The 16,901-nt window shown below is 42.2% G+C and overlaps 1 protein-coding gene across 1 annotated transcript in view; it reads left to right on the top strand.

Annotated features, from left to right (window-relative positions):
• The window catches only part of secisbp2l (SECIS binding protein 2-like), a 143,843-nt gene that overhangs the window by 83,796 nt on the left and 43,146 nt on the right, over positions 1-16,901 (top strand). The window contains exons 5-7 of the mRNA XM_038814227.1: positions 8,196-8,368; positions 12,791-13,100; positions 15,767-15,884. Of these exons, the coding sequence (XP_038670155.1) occupies positions 8,196-8,368; positions 12,791-13,100; positions 15,767-15,884 (601 nt within the window). The remainder of the gene's footprint in view (positions 1-8,195; positions 8,369-12,790; positions 13,101-15,766; positions 15,885-16,901) is intronic.

A 16,901-nucleotide genomic window follows, 5' to 3' on the forward strand; every position in this document is an offset into this window, starting at 1 on the left:
CTGATCACAGTTGGCTAGTTGATTTACATGGACTGTTACTTGGAGAACATTATACTTTATAGGTATATTTTGTAACTTGTGTTTTTCCTTAAAATCTGTGTACATGTGTAAAGATATAAGTGGGGTGAATGAGCATTGTGTTATAGTCAATCTTTTCATGTTTAATAAATGTTTTATTATTTTGTTAAATAAGAGTCCTGTAACTGTTCATCCACATCTCTAAACAACAAAATAAAAGTTAGTCTATTGAGCCAGGGTTCCATCCTGGGACCTGATTGTCCAATAGTAATATCAGTTGGGATTGTAACACTGCATTTTTTGTTCAAGACTGCATTAACTATTCTTTAACTGTTTGCCAGTTCTCAAACAACTTTTGCAGCTGCTTTTAAACTTTTAAAGTTATGGGAATATCTTTTTTAAATCCCAGATCGGCAGGTTTTCAAGTATTTTAGTCAGGAACACAATGCAACTTATTATTTCTTAAAACAAAACAAATATAATTTTAAAAATGGACATATTCATTGGGATTTTTTATGCATTGGTATTTTTCACCTGAGTCTTCAATTTATGGAGTAAATCACTACTTTTCCATTGAATCCCTACAGTGCAGAAGGAGGCCATTCCATCCATCGAGTCTGCACTCGCCCTCTGAAAGAGCACCCCACCTAGGCCCACTCCCCCATCCTATACCTGTTCTTTCCCCCACTTGCACATCTCTGGACACAAAGGGCAACTTATCATGGTCGATCTGCCTAACCACATCTTTGGACTGCAGGAGCAAACCGGAGCACCTGGAGGAAAAACCATGCAGACACGGGCGAACATGCAAATTCTACACAGTCACCCGAGGCCGGAATTGAACCCGGATCCCTGGGGCTGAGAGGCAGCAGTGCTAACCACTGTGCCTAAATACTGAAGTTAAATATGTTCGAAGGGGATTGAATTAATTGAGTTCTGCAGGGAGTATAATGACGGTTAGGGTGAATTTGTAAGCACAGCTTGGGTGAACACCTAAGTTTAAAAAAAAAATAAAAAATTTTTATTCAAGTTTTTTACAAACAATAACAAATTTTATCCCCGCAATTTAAAACAAACAAGGCATGTTCCCAGACCAAAACAAGAAAAGAACTCTTTTTTTCCCCCCCCCAAAATAAATAATAACAAATAGCAATACAAGAAAGAAGAAAATAACATAACAAACCCACCGCCGCAAAAACAAACCCCCCAACCATCTGGTGAAGACCTCAGTTGAATGATGGATGGACGACACTGTAAATTGTCCTGAGCTCCATTTTCCATAGTGTATGGTCATCCCATTTAAAGGCTCCATTTTGCAATATTTAATTCCCCATATTCACAACTAGTCATGAGTCTTTCAATTCCGTTACATCCCTGTAGGTGCTATTTGGATGTCTGTTTTCTGTTCTCTTTAAATAAAAAAGTAAATTAAAAAAATTACAATTAAGGGGCAATTTTAGTGTGGTCCAATCCACCTGCACATCTTTGGGTTGTGGGGGTAACACCCATGCAGACATGGGGAGAATGTGCAAACTCCATACGGACAGTGACCCGGGGCCACGATCGAACCACTGCGCCGCCACTCCTGTTTCCTGTTCTCGATGTTGATGCATCACGCTTAGCTAGCCCACAACTTGGTTCACTTCTGAATGTGCTTTGCAGTGATGCAACCAGAGCAAATTGTAGCTGTTCCACTAAACTAAAACTTCCATGGGATTTTTTCACTTCCACTTGCAATCATTTTAACTTTGCTCTTGGGAAGAGGGCAATGCTGGCAGAACTGCATTTAGTACCTATTATTGATCATTCTAAGAACAAGGGGAGTCGGTGGCGTAGTGGTATTGCTGCTGGACCAGTCATCCGGAGACCAAGGATAATGCTCTGGAAACCTGGGTTCTAATCCCACCATGGCAGGTGGGATTTAAACACCATAAAATATCTGGATTTAAAAGGCTAAATCATTTACGATTATTGTAGAAACCCATCTGGTTTACTAATGTCCATTAGGAAATCTGCCATCCTTACCTGGTCTGGCCTTAATGTGACTCCAGACCCACAGAAATGTAGTTGACTCTTAAAATCCCACTCCACTAGAGGGCAATTACAGATGGGCAACAAATGCTGGCCTTGCCTGTGTCACCCACATCCCATAAAAGAATGAAGGAAAAAAAAGTTGGTGGACCTTCTCAAACCATTGCCATCCTTAAGAGTCAACCATGTAGAATAGAACTGAAGTCGCGTCCAAATCAAAAAAAAAGACACAAACATTTTGTGCAACATGTGATCAGAAAGCATCTGCCGTTATGTATTCTGCTTGCTTTCAGTTATGTGTTTATCCCAGTGGTAAGATCCCAATGTCTGCCTTGTAATTTCTCTGAAGTCAAGGACGTTGCAGTAAAGTGCCACTTATTTGGAGAGCTGTGCTAAAAATGCTATCTTCAATGTAATGTACTTATTGACTCATATTTCTTTTTACTAAGGAGACAAAGAATAACTGTTTCATGATCTTAGTCTTGAAAATGAAAAATGAAATGAAAATCGCTTATTGTCACAAGTAGGCTTCAAATGAAGTTACTGTGAAAAGCCCCTAGTCGCCTCATTCCGGCGTCTGTTCGGGAAGGCTACCTTGCAAAAATAAAAATTTTAAGTAGATAATTTGTTTCTAGAAATGATTTTTTCATGCACATGTAGCACTATACAGGGTGATACTGGAAATAAAAAGCTGTAGTTAGTCAGTGAGACTTGATACACAGGGACTATTTACACTGAAATACATAGAACATAGAACAGCACAGAACAGGCCCTTCGGCCCTCGATGTTGTGCCGAGCAATGATCACCCTACTTAAACCCACATACCCGTAACCCAACAATCCCCCCCATTAACCTTACACTACGGGCAATTTAGCATGGCCAATCCACCTAACCCGCACATCTTTGGACTGTGGGAGGAAACCGGAGCACCCGGAGGAAACCCACGCACACACGGGGAGGACGTGCAGACTCCACACAGACAGTGACCCAGCCGGGAATCGAACCTGGGACCCTGGAGCTGTGAAGCATTGATGCTAACCACCATGCTACCGTGAGGCCCCCCTCACGGTACGAGAGGAACATAACTCGCAATTTTTGAAATTATGAAATTTGACTGATTGAATAGGAAATTACTGCTCAATCTCGTTGGGAATTAGTGTCATCAATTTTTAAAAAACAGTAGCAGTGATTTCAGAAAGATAGTTCTTTACGCATTGATTTGCCAGAGCATTAAATGCTGTGCACAAGGAACAATGGAGTCAAAGATTATTGCTTATTTTATTGAAAAAGAAGATAAGCATCTGAAGGAGAGCAAGTGCATGGCTTTGGGGAGGGTAATTAGTTTTGCATTACTGCAGCAAAGATTCAACGCTGAATGGAGAAAATTGTTGTCTCCCCTGCTGTAAACTGCCACTGGTGCCGCATCATGCTTATCTTACATTACTGCAACAAAAAAACAACAAAGAATTGAGCAAATTATTGGCTCTAGTGCTGTAAACTGTAATGGTGCTGTGTTATGTTTGCTTGCAACCACGCCTTGAAGTGATTTTAAGAACACCAGCTGCTTGGACAGTTTTGTACATTTAATGGGTTGGCCAAATATATCTTTTTATGCTGAATAAGCAACCAGGTTCAGACCATGCATAGCTCAGTATTGGAAATATAAATCTTAAATTACAGATAATTCTGCAATCTTAAATTGTAACTTGAGCCAATTTTATGCTAGAATTCGCAACATCCGGTTTGTATTATCACATAACGGGGCATTGGGATCGGTTCTGGGGGAGGTGGGACCTGTATACACAGGACGGGTTACACCTGGGCAGGACTGGGACTAATGTCCTAGGGGGGCTATTTGCTAGAGCTGTTGAGGGTTTAAACTAATATGCCAGGGGGGTGGGAACCTATGCAAGGAGTCAGAGAAAGAGGGAGCAAAAACAAAAGGTAGAAAAGTGAATAAGAAAAGTGATAGGTGTAGAAATAAAGGCAAAATTCAAACAGGGCAGTAGACAAAAATATTGGGAGCAAGACAAACATTGTGAAAAAGACAAACTTAAAGACTCTGTCTTAATGCATGGAGCATTTGCAATAAAGTGGATGAACTAATCACTCCGATAGATATAAATGAGTATGATATAATTGAGATTACGGAGACATGGCTGCAGGGTGACCATAAATGGGAACTGAATGTCCCAGGGTTTTCCGTACTTGGGAAGGACAGACATGAAAGAAAAAGTTGGTGGTGTGGCACTGCTGGTTAAAGAGGAAATTAACACAATAGTGAGAAAGGATATTAGCTCTGACAATGTGGCGTCTGTATGGGTAGAGTTGAGAAATACCAAGGGACAAAAAACATTAGTGGGTGTCATATATAGACCCCCAAACTGCAGTGGTGAGGTTGGGAATGGCATTAAACAAGAAATTAGAAATGCATGTAATAAGGGAATATCGTTGACCATGTAGATTTTAATCTTCACATAGATTGGGCAAATCAAATTAGCCACAATGCCGTCGAGGAGGAATTCCTGGAGTGTATACAGGATGGTTTCTTGACCAATATGTGGAGGAACTAACTAGAGAGCAGGCCATTTTAGACTGGGTACTGTGCAATGAGAACGGAATCATTGCCAGTCTGGCTGTGCGAGACCCCTTGCGGATGAGCGACCATAACATGACAGATTTTTTATCAAGATGGAGAGAAGTAGTTATTCGGAGACTAGGGTGTTGAATCTTAATAAAGGGAACTATGAAGGTATGAGGTGTGAGTTGTCCTTGCTAGATTGGGGCGAGTTACTTAAAGGGATGACAGTGGATAGGCAATGGCAGACATTCAAGGAAGGCATGGGGGAACTACAGCAATTGTTCATTCCTGTCTGGCACCAGCAAAATGGGTAAGAAGGCCAATCCATGGCTTACAAAGGAAATTAGAAATAGTATCCGATACAAGGAAGAATCATACAGATTGGCCAAGAAAATAATAGGTCTGAGGATTGGGAGCAGTTTAGAATTCAGCAAAGATGGACGAAGGGATTGATTAAGAAGGGGGAAAGTACAGTACGAAAGTAAACATGCAGGGAACATCAAGACTGACATTAAGAGTTTCTATAGATATGTGATGGGAAAGAGATTGGTAAAGAGAAATGTAGGCCCCCTACAGACAGAAACAGGGTAATGCATAATAAGGGACAAAGAAATGGCTAAGCAATTGAATACATACTTTGGTCCTGTCTTCACAAATGAGGACACAAATCAGATCCCAGAAAGGTTGGAGAATGAAAGGTTTAGTGAGAGAGAAGAACTGAGGGAGATCAACATTAGTAGAGAAATGGTGCTGGGAAAACTGATGAGAAAATTTATGGGATTGAAGACAGATAAATCCCCAGGGCCTGAGAATCTGCATCACAGAATGCTTAAGGAGGTGGCTCTGGAGATAGTGGATGCATTGGTGGTCATCTCCCGAGATTCTATAGACTCTGGAACAGTCCCTGCAGATTGTAGGGTAGCTAATGTCACTCCAATATTCAAAATGGGAGGAAGAGAGAAAGCAGGGAATTATAGACCAGTAAGCCTAACGTTGCTAGTAGGGAAAATTCTTGAATCATTATCAAGGACTTTATAGTGGAACGTTTAGAAAGCAGTGGCAGGATCAGTCCAAGTCAGCATGGATTTATGAAGTGGAAATCATGCTTGTCAAATTTTGGAATTCTTTGAAGATGTAACCAGTACAGTTGACAAGGGGGAGCCAGTCGATGTGGTGTATTTGGACTTTCAGAATGCATTTGACACAGTTCCGCATAAGAGATTATTGTGCAAAATTAAAGCGCATGGGATTGGGGGAAGTGTATTAAGGTGGATAGAAAACTGGTTGGCAGAGAGGAAACCAAGAGTAGGAATTAATGGGTCCTTTTCAAATTGGCAGGCGGTAACGAGTGGCGGTAACCACTGGGATCGGTGCTGGGACCCCAGCTATTCACAATATATATTAATGGGTTTCCTCCGGATGCTTTGGTTTCCTCCCACAGTCCAAAGATGTGCAGGTTAGGTGAAAGGGTATATTGCCCTTTAGTGTCCAAAAATGTTAGCTCGGGTTACTGGGTTACGAGGATAAGGTGGAGGTGCGGGTTTAAGTAGGGTGCTCTTTCCAAGGGCTGGTGCAGACTCGATGGGCCGAATGCCTCCTTCTGCGCTGTAAATTCTATGATTCTATATAGCACTTGGGGAGAATGGGATTAAAGGCATGGGGAGAGAGCAGGATTAAGCTATTGAGTTGGATGATCAGCCATGATTGTGATAAATGGAGCAGGCTCGAAGAGCTAAAAGGCCTTCTCTTGTTCCTATCTTCTATGTAACTATGTATAATTAAACTCTAATTGTTCTCGTACAACTTGGGAACGAGCTTCATCTCAGTTTGCCCTTTATATATCAAATTTATTAGCATCCGTATTTCATTGGAGAATCCATCAATCCAATTGAGGATTAATGTCATTGTTACTTCACATTAACATGATCTAATCTAGGATGTCCACACATGGAACATATTTTACATTTTTATTGCTAGGAAATTGAACATTTCGGGCAGGCAGGTCCGATTTGGCAGACCCCACATGACTTGGTGCCAAGCAATGATCATCTCCAACAAAATAAAATCTTCTTTTTCTGTCGCTGAACCCCAAAATCAACCTCCTGGATATTAAATATTATCATTGACCAGAAACTGAACTGCACCAGCAATATAAATACTGTGGCTACAAGCGCAATTCAGAGGCTGGGAATTCTGCAGTATCTCCATCTCCTGACTCCTCAACATGCCCACCAAATATTAAGTCACAAGTCTGAAGTGTGTTGGAATATTCTCCACTTAACCCAGATGAGTACAGCTCCAAAAATAACCCAGGATCTTCACACCATCAGGGAAAAGCTTGATCAGCACCTCATCTGAAAACCAAAACATTCACTCCCTCCATCATCGACATACAGTGGCTATCCACAAGATGCACTGAAGTATCTTGCCAAGGCTCCTTAGAGCGCATCTTCCAAACCTATGATCTCTAACACCTAGAAGGACAAGGGCACCAGATGTCTGGTAACGCCACTATCTGAAAGTTCCCCTCCAAGCCAGACAGCATCTTGACTTGGGAGTATATTGATGTTCCTTCACTGTCACTGGATCAAAAATCTGGAACTCCTTAACATCACTGCGGATGCATCTACAGCACACTGACTCAAGGGTTTGAAAGGATGCTCATCACCACCTCCTTGGGAGCAACTGATTATGGGCAACAAATGTTGGCCTTGACGGCGATGTTCGCATTCTATGAATAAATGCTTGAAAAGAAAGATGAAAAGAGTGGGAATTTAAAAGGAAAGAAGAATCAAACAGTGCATCACCAAACCGATGAGAGGCCAACTGCTCTGACCAATCAAGTCTGAATTCTCTCTGGCACTTGAAGCTTTTTGTTGTCGCTCTTGACCTGCCTTGCCTTTTGATTCAGTGTCATACATTTGAAACTAAAATGTGACTGCCCTTTCAGCTAATGTTGCTTTTCCAGTCTGCTGTGGGGGGGATGGGGGTGGGGGAGGTTTGTCGTGGAAAAAGAGCTCTGGTTTATCACCACCTTGAAGGGGATTTGGCTTCACATGCGTGGATTAGGCAGGTGGTGATGAATAAGCTTTGGATCATGGGTGATGGATGCCCATCCAATTATTTGAAGAATCAGAAATGGGATGATTATTGGAAGTTTATATTGCATGCAATTTATGATCTTGATGATCCTGGTTCACTTGCAGCTTTGTTGCTTGCATGTTCACTTAACATACGAGGAATTTAAATTGGACGTAAGACATTGATGAATAACTTTGGTCATTTGGTGTATTAATGTTTTTCTTGTAAAACTGGCCCTAATGTTGTATTTGCCTTTTAAGTGTTAAATGCATATTTTAATGAAACTAAATATAAATGAATATTCGATGTGCAAACTTTTTTTTTAAGCCATACTAACCTCTAGAATGCAGATGGGGTTGAATATCACCCTTTTTTTGTAGGCTGCTGTAAGAGTAGGATGTTAAAGTGTGGGTCCTGTGTGCATAGTTTTTAGCTGCTGTTAATTTATTTTTGAGTAATGGGTTTCCTCACCATTTTATTCAGGATATCCAGCTTTCGGCAGAGGTAGAAGCATTTATACCCCAGAAGAAGGGTACTGACATACTTGTTCCTATGGCTCTTCCTAATGATGGAAATGGTAGTGGTGTCGAAGCTCCTCCTATACCTAGCTACTTGATAACCTGTTACCCCTTTGTACAAGAAAATCAAGCTAATCGGTGAGTAGAGGTCCAAGAATCAGCATGTACCTGTGCATAATTTTAGTTCAAGCTATTAATTATATGCCTAAGCTTTAAAATCAAGACACATTGTGTTATGGGCCAGGGTTTAGAGAACCCCAAAGTGTATCATGATGTTCACCTGACCCACAACTTTTAATAGATTGTGGTTATGGGGACCACAAGGGCCTACGTTACAGGTGTGATGCAAACAGAGAGCTAAAGTACTTTTAATTTAAAACAATGTTTTGTTTGTGAAACCAGTTAACAATTTATAAACCACAGTAAACATCTTAACAACTATCAACACCAATCATCCCCACAGATGCAATATTCTATAAGTAACCTATAATCTTTCCTTGCAACATTAGAAGACAAAAGACCCTTTTCAACATGGGGATCAGGTTTAAATTCTCTACTGAGAGCAGTTATCACTTTGAAATCACCCAGATGATCTGGAGACAGTCTTTAGATTGCAGAGAGATCCTTATACAGCTGCTTGCTTTTCCTGCAGCTCTCAAAACTAAACTAAACACACCCTGTAGCTGCCTACTCAAAAACGAAAGTGAAAGACAGACAGCCCAGCTCCACCCACACTCTGACATCACTGCAGCTATTCGATAAACACCCATTTCTTAAGGTACATCCACTACAGCTATTTAATAAACACCCAGTTCTTAAACGTTCTCTCACATGACAATAGGAAGACCACCACCTGGAGGTTCCTCACCATCTTGATGTGGAAATATATTGCAGTTCCTTCACTGTCACTGGGTTAGAATCCTGGAACTCCTTCCCTAACAGCACTATGGGCGTATCCACGCCACATGAACTGCAGTGGTTCAAAACGGTTTCTGGGGCAATTGGAGATGGGCGATAAATGCTGGCGCAGCCAGCGAAACCCACGTATTGTAAATAATTTTTAAAAAATTATACCTGTTTTAGTTAATTGTGGAAAATTTAGTCAACATTGTTACAAACCTTGGATTAGTTGGAATGGGTAGGTTTCCGGTAAGGGAATGCTGTGATCTTGGAATGTGTTCGCATGAATCTACCTTTAAAGTCACACTTGGATTTTCATTTTTTTGTTTGTGTGCACTGACTGTCCCAAAAAGTATAAACCAGACCACGACAAATGTCAGAAAATATCAATACTGGCCTTCTTTCTGTTGGGTTGGGCAAGGTAAAGGGAGAGGAAAATTGCCAACCTGGTACTCAGGCAGGTCTTGGAATGCCCTGAAAAGTAAAGGTACAAGCATTTCAGAAGCCGGATGTTCACATGCTTCAAACAAGGATTGACAAGTCTTGTAGCACAGTAGGCAGAATATTCCCCGACCCCGAAATAAAATGTGAATGCCTTGAGTTTCAAATAGTTCAAATTGTCAGCATCCTTCAGGTCTAATTCAGCATGCATACTTTCTCTGCTGGAATATAGGTCACCTGAACAAGATAAACCTGTGATGAGAGTCATTTGGAGCATTGCCAGATCAGTGGGGCTTAAATTGTCTTGGAGGTTTAGTTTAGCAGGGAAGTTTAGCTACGTCATATACCCCAGACCGGCAGCGCGGTCCTCTTCTCGGGAGTCCTCCTCTGCGACCGAGTGCTGAGCTTTGGGAGGGACGCACAAGGAGCTGTGAGGGAAGGGGGACATGCACCTAGCCGGCCAGATCAGGCAAATCAACCCTAGCGATCAATGGGGTGACAGATGTCGCAGCCAGATCGCCATCACACCCAAGTGGGGCTTAAATAATGAGTTGACAAGATTCAATTACTTTTTAGTTGGAAGAATCATGTTTAGATGCTGCGTAGTAGGTGACAGATACAGTACTAAGTGTGGCCCAGTATATTCATCGTACGTATTAGACATATTAGAATCCCTACCATGCAGTAGGGGAACATTCGGCCCATCGAGCTTGCCCTAGCCCTTGGAAAGAGCACCCACTTAAGCCCACGCCTCCACCTTGTCCCCTTAACCCAGCAATCCCACCTAACCTTATAAATGTACCATGGCCAATCCACCTAACCTGCATATCTTTGGACTGTGGGAGGAAACTGGAACATCTGGAGGAAATCTGAGCAGATGGGATGTGGGCATCGCTAGCAATCCTGCATTTGTTGCCTATCCCAGTTACCTTTGAACTGTGTGGCTAGCTAGGCCATTTCAGAGTCATCCACATTGCTTTGGGTCTGGAGTCATATGTAGGCCAGACTCGGTAAGGATGGCAGATCTCCTTCCCTAAAAGGCATTGGCATTAGTGAACCCGATGGGTTTTTACAACAATCGACAATGGTTTCAGCATCCCTTTTAACTCCAGAATTTTTTTAAATTTAGAGTACCAAATTCAATTTTTCCAATTAAGGGGCAGTTTAGCATGGCCAATCCACCTACACCTACCCTGTACATCTTTGGGTTGTGGGGCCGAAACCTGCGCAAACACGGGGAGAATGTGCAAACTCCACATAGACGGTGACCCAGAGCCGGGATCGAACATGGGACCGCAGCACCGTGAGGCAGCAATGCTGACCGCTGCACCACCGTGCTGCCTCAGACTTTTAAAAATTGTTTTCAAATTCCGCTATCTGCCATGGAACGATTCAAACCCAGCTTCCAGCTTCTCAGTGGATGACTCTGGATTACTATGCCAGTAAAATTACCACTATGCCAAAGCCTCCCTAAGAGACACTGCAGCAGCTTGCCACAGCTTGCCAACTCTCCTTCAACAACGTCTTCCAAATAAGCAGACTCTGCCACCTAGAAGAGTAAAGGCAGAAAATATCTGAAAACTCCACCACCTGCAAATTTCCCTGCAAACTGCACATCAACGTGACTTTGAACTACATTCCCATTCCTTCACAGTTGCAGGATCAGTATCCTGGAACTCCCTTCCCAACAGTGCCATGAGGGTACCTGCACTACTGGGAATGCTGTTGTTCAACCACACCTTCAGGGCACTTGGGGATGAAATCTTTATTAGTGTCACAAGTAAGCATGGAGGCTTACATAACACTGCAATGAAGTTACTGTGAAAATCCCTTAGTCACCACACTGGCGCCTGACGTGTACACTTGAGAAAGAATTCAGGATGTCCAATTCACCTAACGGCACGTCTTTCGGAACTTGTGGGAGGAAACCGGAGCACCCGGAGGAAACCCACGCAGACACTGGGAAGACATGCAGACTCCACACAGGCAGTGACCCAAGCCGGGAATCGAACCAGGGTCCCCGGTGCTGTGAAGCAACAGTGCTAACCGCTGTGTTACCGTGCTGCCCAAAATGCCAACCATGCCAGTGGTGCCTACATCCCATGATACAATAAAAACTAAGTCTAGGTGGATTGATGCCTGGCAGCACGATACATTTTTAGCTAGGTACAGTAACAGTCCTGGTCACTTGGAGACTTGTGAGTAACTGCAGTTTTTCATGTTGTCTGGGTTATTGTGTGCTATTCGGGGGGCTATTATGTGCTATTCGGGGGGGCATGGCTTGCAGTGCCAGGGACCCAGGTTCAATTCTGATTTTTCGTGACTGTGTGGTGTTTGTGCATTCTCCTGTGTCTGCGTGGTTTTGGGTGTTCCAGTTTCCTCCTACAGCCCAAGGATGTGCAAGTAAGGTGGATTGACCATTCTAAATTGTCCCTTAACGGTTGGATGGGGTTACAGGGTTAGGATGGGGGAGTTGGCCTCGGTAGGATGCTCTTTCCGAGGGTTTGTGTAGCCTCGGTGGGCCGAATTGCCGCCTTCTGCACTGTAGATGTTCTATGATTCTATATTCACAATGTAATTACGGTTCACCACCTGTCAAATACCGTCCAACTCTCTGCATGAAGGACGATGGATGCTGCACTGGAAAGGAATCTGGCTTTGGATTACTGATGGATTATGAATTTTGTGGAAGCTCCTGCAGTGCAGATCAATGCATCAATCTTGGTGACAGAAGAACTACTGAAAATAGTTATTGTGATTTGATCAGAGAAGAAGGGCAACAACTGATGGCACAGTTAGAGTAGAAATGGATAGGTCGGGATGCGCAGAATTGGAGTTGCTCAAATTTTTGATGTGCATTACCTGCATAATCACTGTGTTCAATTCATGCAACTCATAGGCCTGACAGGTTCGTGCAGCAGGCCGTTGGCTGTGGGGTGCAGCAAGCTAACATGTCGTGTTTCTGGGCAGAGGACAGGGAAATAGTGAGTCAAAGAAAAAAGTCTTGTAAGAATAAACCTTTGTTCTTCTGGGGCCAAGATTGATGCAAAGGCTTACTGATCTCGCGCTCAAACTGTTTGCCTTCCAACTCACTGCAACAATTCTAGGGGAGGTTGAGTAGTATTTTAAAAATGTATATGCAAATATATTGGGTACATGTGTTTGTTTTAAAAATTGGATCAAAAAATATTAATAGTTTTTCTTTGTATCATATTACAGGCCTGTATATAATGGTGATATTCGGTGGCAGCAAGGAAATCCAAACTCGACAGGACCATACCTTGCCTATCCCATATTGCCAACTCCACAGCCTCCTGTTTCTGCAGATTATGCTTACTACCAACTCATGCCAGCACCATGCACACCAATGGTGGGCTTTTATTCTCCTTTCCCTGCACCGTACACTGCACCCTTCCAGCCAGTGGTGAATGCAGTGTCGGGTGAGTGTAGTGAAAGACCTGTTCCTACTGGACAAGCTTGCCAAGCTGCAGCTCAGAGAGGCAGAACTAGTAGAGGACCAGTGCCAAAGGTAAGGATTTGCAGTTCTATTTGTTCTTTATGCTTTTCTACTGAAGTTTAATGGCACTCTTCCTCTGTGCCCGGATTAAAAATAAAGCCCGTGGGAGTGAAGTCAATTTGTTTTGTACACTGTGCATGATCTCGGTTGGGTACATTTTAGCATAAAAATCAAATTATTTATGAATATTTTCCCTCCTTCCTTCTTGGGGAATATTGATTTTTGTGGAAGTATTGCCTACCAGCACTAGGCATTACATAATCTCAGATACCTTGCCCAACTGACCATTATTTGTTAATAAGCCCAGATAATGGTCAGCAGGCTAATAAATTCTGCATGGAAAGCAACATGTACCCTCGAAGACTTCCAGCAAAGATCACTGGATAATGATCAGGAAAAGGCAAACTGCTTTTTTTTTTGTTCTTTGTTAACCCAGAATGTTGGTTCCAAATTAAATTTTTCTGAGAAAATCAATTCTGTCAGATTAGAAAGTTGTGGTGACCTAATAAATATCAGATTAGAACTCTGACTCAACCAGTAGGCAGTCATAACTATCATATGCTCTTGTGTTCCTTTTGAAGGGATAAGCAGTAATGCCAACTAACTTCATTAAGGAAGTTTCTCAAAATCACTTCCATTTGGTGAAATGTAGTCCTTTTCACATGACCAAGTTCAGTATTAATAGTTTGCTCATACCATTTATACATCTGCCACGGTTCAGTATCTTTAGATTTTGAACAAGTAAATGAACATCATTCCTTCCCTTGCTTGTAGCTAATTTCTCATGATGGGTTGATAGAGCAGTGATATTCATTTTTTTTAAATAAATAAATTTAGAGTACCCAGTTCTCATTTTTTTTCAATTAATGGGCCATTTGGCATGGCCAATCCACCTACTCTGCACATCTTTTTGGGTTGTGGGAGTGAGACCCACGCAGGCATGGGGAGAGTGTGCAAACTCCACGTGGACCGGGATCGAACCCGGGTCCTCGGGTGCCATGGGGCAGCAGTGCTAACCACTGTGCCACCATTCCGCCCCAGAACAGTGATATTCATGGCTTCTATAATGACCTCCAGAGTGTGCAAGGGGAGGATATAAAAGATTGCCAGGAAAGTAAGGATTTTGCTTGTTAATTCAAGATGGCTTGTCGCCCTTAAATTGTCGAATACTTAGAATCCAGTATTTCTGAAGTCTTGCGTTCATCACAGATGGCTGGCGCAGACACGATGGGCCGAAGGGTATGACTCTGCCTCCTTAGACTGCCATGATTTGGGAGTGCTGTTACCTCCACATCAGTAACATACACTTAAGCATTTCTGTCTGATTGCCTCCCTGGACATTTTTGTTTTGTTAGTGGCTGAAATTGTTTCCCGCTTTGCGCTGCTTCACTGGTTTTGGCACTAGCCTAACTAACGAATGGTGCCATTTTGTGCACGCTGCAGCTCTTGTGCCTTCTTTTCAGTGGTTTCCATGGTCAGCGCTGTCTCCATTGTTGTTTAAAATTTGTCAGCATCTGCAAGCAATCTGCATTGAATAATGCCGTTATTCACACCACAGACTAATCTGTCCCATAACGTTGTTTAGGGTGGCTACAAAATCACAATACTTCAATAACCGCCTCAGTTTAGCAATGTAAGTTACAATCTATTTTATCTGAGGCTCTCGTCCCGGAATTAAATTTGGAACTCTGGCCAATGATTAATGGTTGAGGTTGCAACAGAACCTTCACTAAATCCATGAGCTCACTAAATCAGTGTTTTTCGAACTTTTTTTCTGGGGACCTATTTTTACCAGCCGGCCGACCTTTGCACAATTAATAAATCCAACCTTAAAAAAACATCTTTATGGAGTTTGCACATTCTCCTCGTGTTTGCGTGGGTTTCGCCCCACAGCCCAAAGATGTGCAGTGTAGGTGGATTGGCTATGCTAAATTGCCCCTTAATTGGAGAAAATGAATTGGGTACTGTAAATTTATTTTAGGAAAAAAAAAATCATCTTTATACTGCTTTGTGCCTGATTTAATCTTCTTCTTAATGGGCTGTTCACCAAAGGCCCTGGAGCTCACACCAGCACTGCTTTGTTATGTTGTGGACCCTCCTGATAGCTCACACCAGCACTGCTTTGTCCTGCTGTGGATTCTCCTGAGCCACTTTCTCCAGCCCCTATCATCCTTTCCTCTTTAGAACATAGAACATAGAACAGTACAGCACAGAACAGGCCCTTCGGCCCTCAATGTTGTGCCGAGCCATGATCACCCTACTCAACCCACGTATCCACCCTATACCCGTAACCCAACAACCCCCCCCTTAAACTTACTTTTATTAGGACACTACGGGCAATTTAGCATGGCCAATCCACCTAACCCGCACATCTTTGGACTGTGGGAGGAAACCGGAGCACCCGGAGGAAACCCACGCACACAGGGGGAGGACGTGCAGACTCCACACAGACAGTGACCCAGCCGGGAATCGAACCTGGGACCCTGGAGCTGTGAAGCATTTATGCTAACCACCATGCTACCCTGCTGCCCCGAAGACACTCCTTTAATCCTACTTGTTTGTAAATTGTTATAAACTTGTTGAACCATTGGATTAGCTGATTGTCCACTTACTGTTTAGACTAATAATTTATATAACACTTTTGAAAAATGTGTTGCGTTTTTTAAATATTTGTGCAGGCTTTGAGAACCAGCAAGCCTCTGGTGAGAAGTGTAGCTGTTCAAAAGGAAAGCAGTGCCGCAGGTCCTGAAAATAGATCAAAGATTGTATTGCTAGTGGATGCCAGTCAGCAAACCGGTAAGCAATCTGATATTGCTAGTCATTCAAAAGTTTTAATTTGGAAAAATCCTATAATTCCAGACTACCAGTTTCTGATCAAATTTAACCAAACCAAGAAATGTAATTCTGATAAAGATATCCTGAACCCTAACAAAATACCATATCCTAAAGATATCATTCAGAAATAACAAATGCTTTGTATTTCTTCATTCACCTTTACCAGTATTAAAACTTATTTTCCCAGTAAAAGTGAGAATTTGACACTGAAATTCAAAACTATAATTTCATTGGTTACTCCGTAATAAAAACAAAACATGCATGAAATGCTCAGCAGGTCAACCAACATCTATGGAGAGAACAGAGTTAATTTTTTGGGTTGATGACCTTTCATCAGAACTGAAGAACGATAGAAAAGTAAGAGTTAAGATAGTGGAAGGGCAGAGGGGGCTAGAAGAACAGAGAAGGCCTGTGATAGGGTGAGTAGATTAAATAACAAAAGGCAAGGCATGAATTGCTACATAGCAACATGAAGGGATAAAGGAAGAAACAAGACAAAAGCCAACCCAGCAAAGCAGGAAAAAAAACACACACAAAACAAAATTTGTGGTCATGATCTAAAATTTGTTGAATTCTATGTTGAATCCAGAAGGCAGAGTTGAGGGATAAGGTGCTGTTCCTCGAGCTTGTGTTGAGTTTCACTGGAGTGCTGTAGCAGGCCATGGACAGAAAGATCAGCATGGCAATAAGGCCCTATAATGGTGAATGGAGATGTTTAAATGAGGAATGATCTTTTGCATTTAAGAATGTCCAAAACATGGCAAACACAGTTTTGAATTTAAGTTAGACTTTGCGAATGAGTGCATATGATATTCCCAAATCCAGCAGCAGATCCTGACGCAATTTTTACCTGCTTTAAGCAGATCCTGATTGTAGAAATTATTCGATGTGTGAAAAATATGTTTACAGGGTGCTGGTTTTCAGATGGAATACCATAAAATCATTGTGTCAGCCTAATATCAAGTCACAGGATTTTTA

Source organism: Scyliorhinus canicula, chromosome 12 (assembly GCF_902713615.1).
Source record: "Scyliorhinus canicula chromosome 12, sScyCan1.1, whole genome shotgun sequence".
Classification (NCBI taxonomy): Eukaryota; Metazoa; Chordata; class Chondrichthyes; order Carcharhiniformes; family Scyliorhinidae; genus Scyliorhinus; species Scyliorhinus canicula.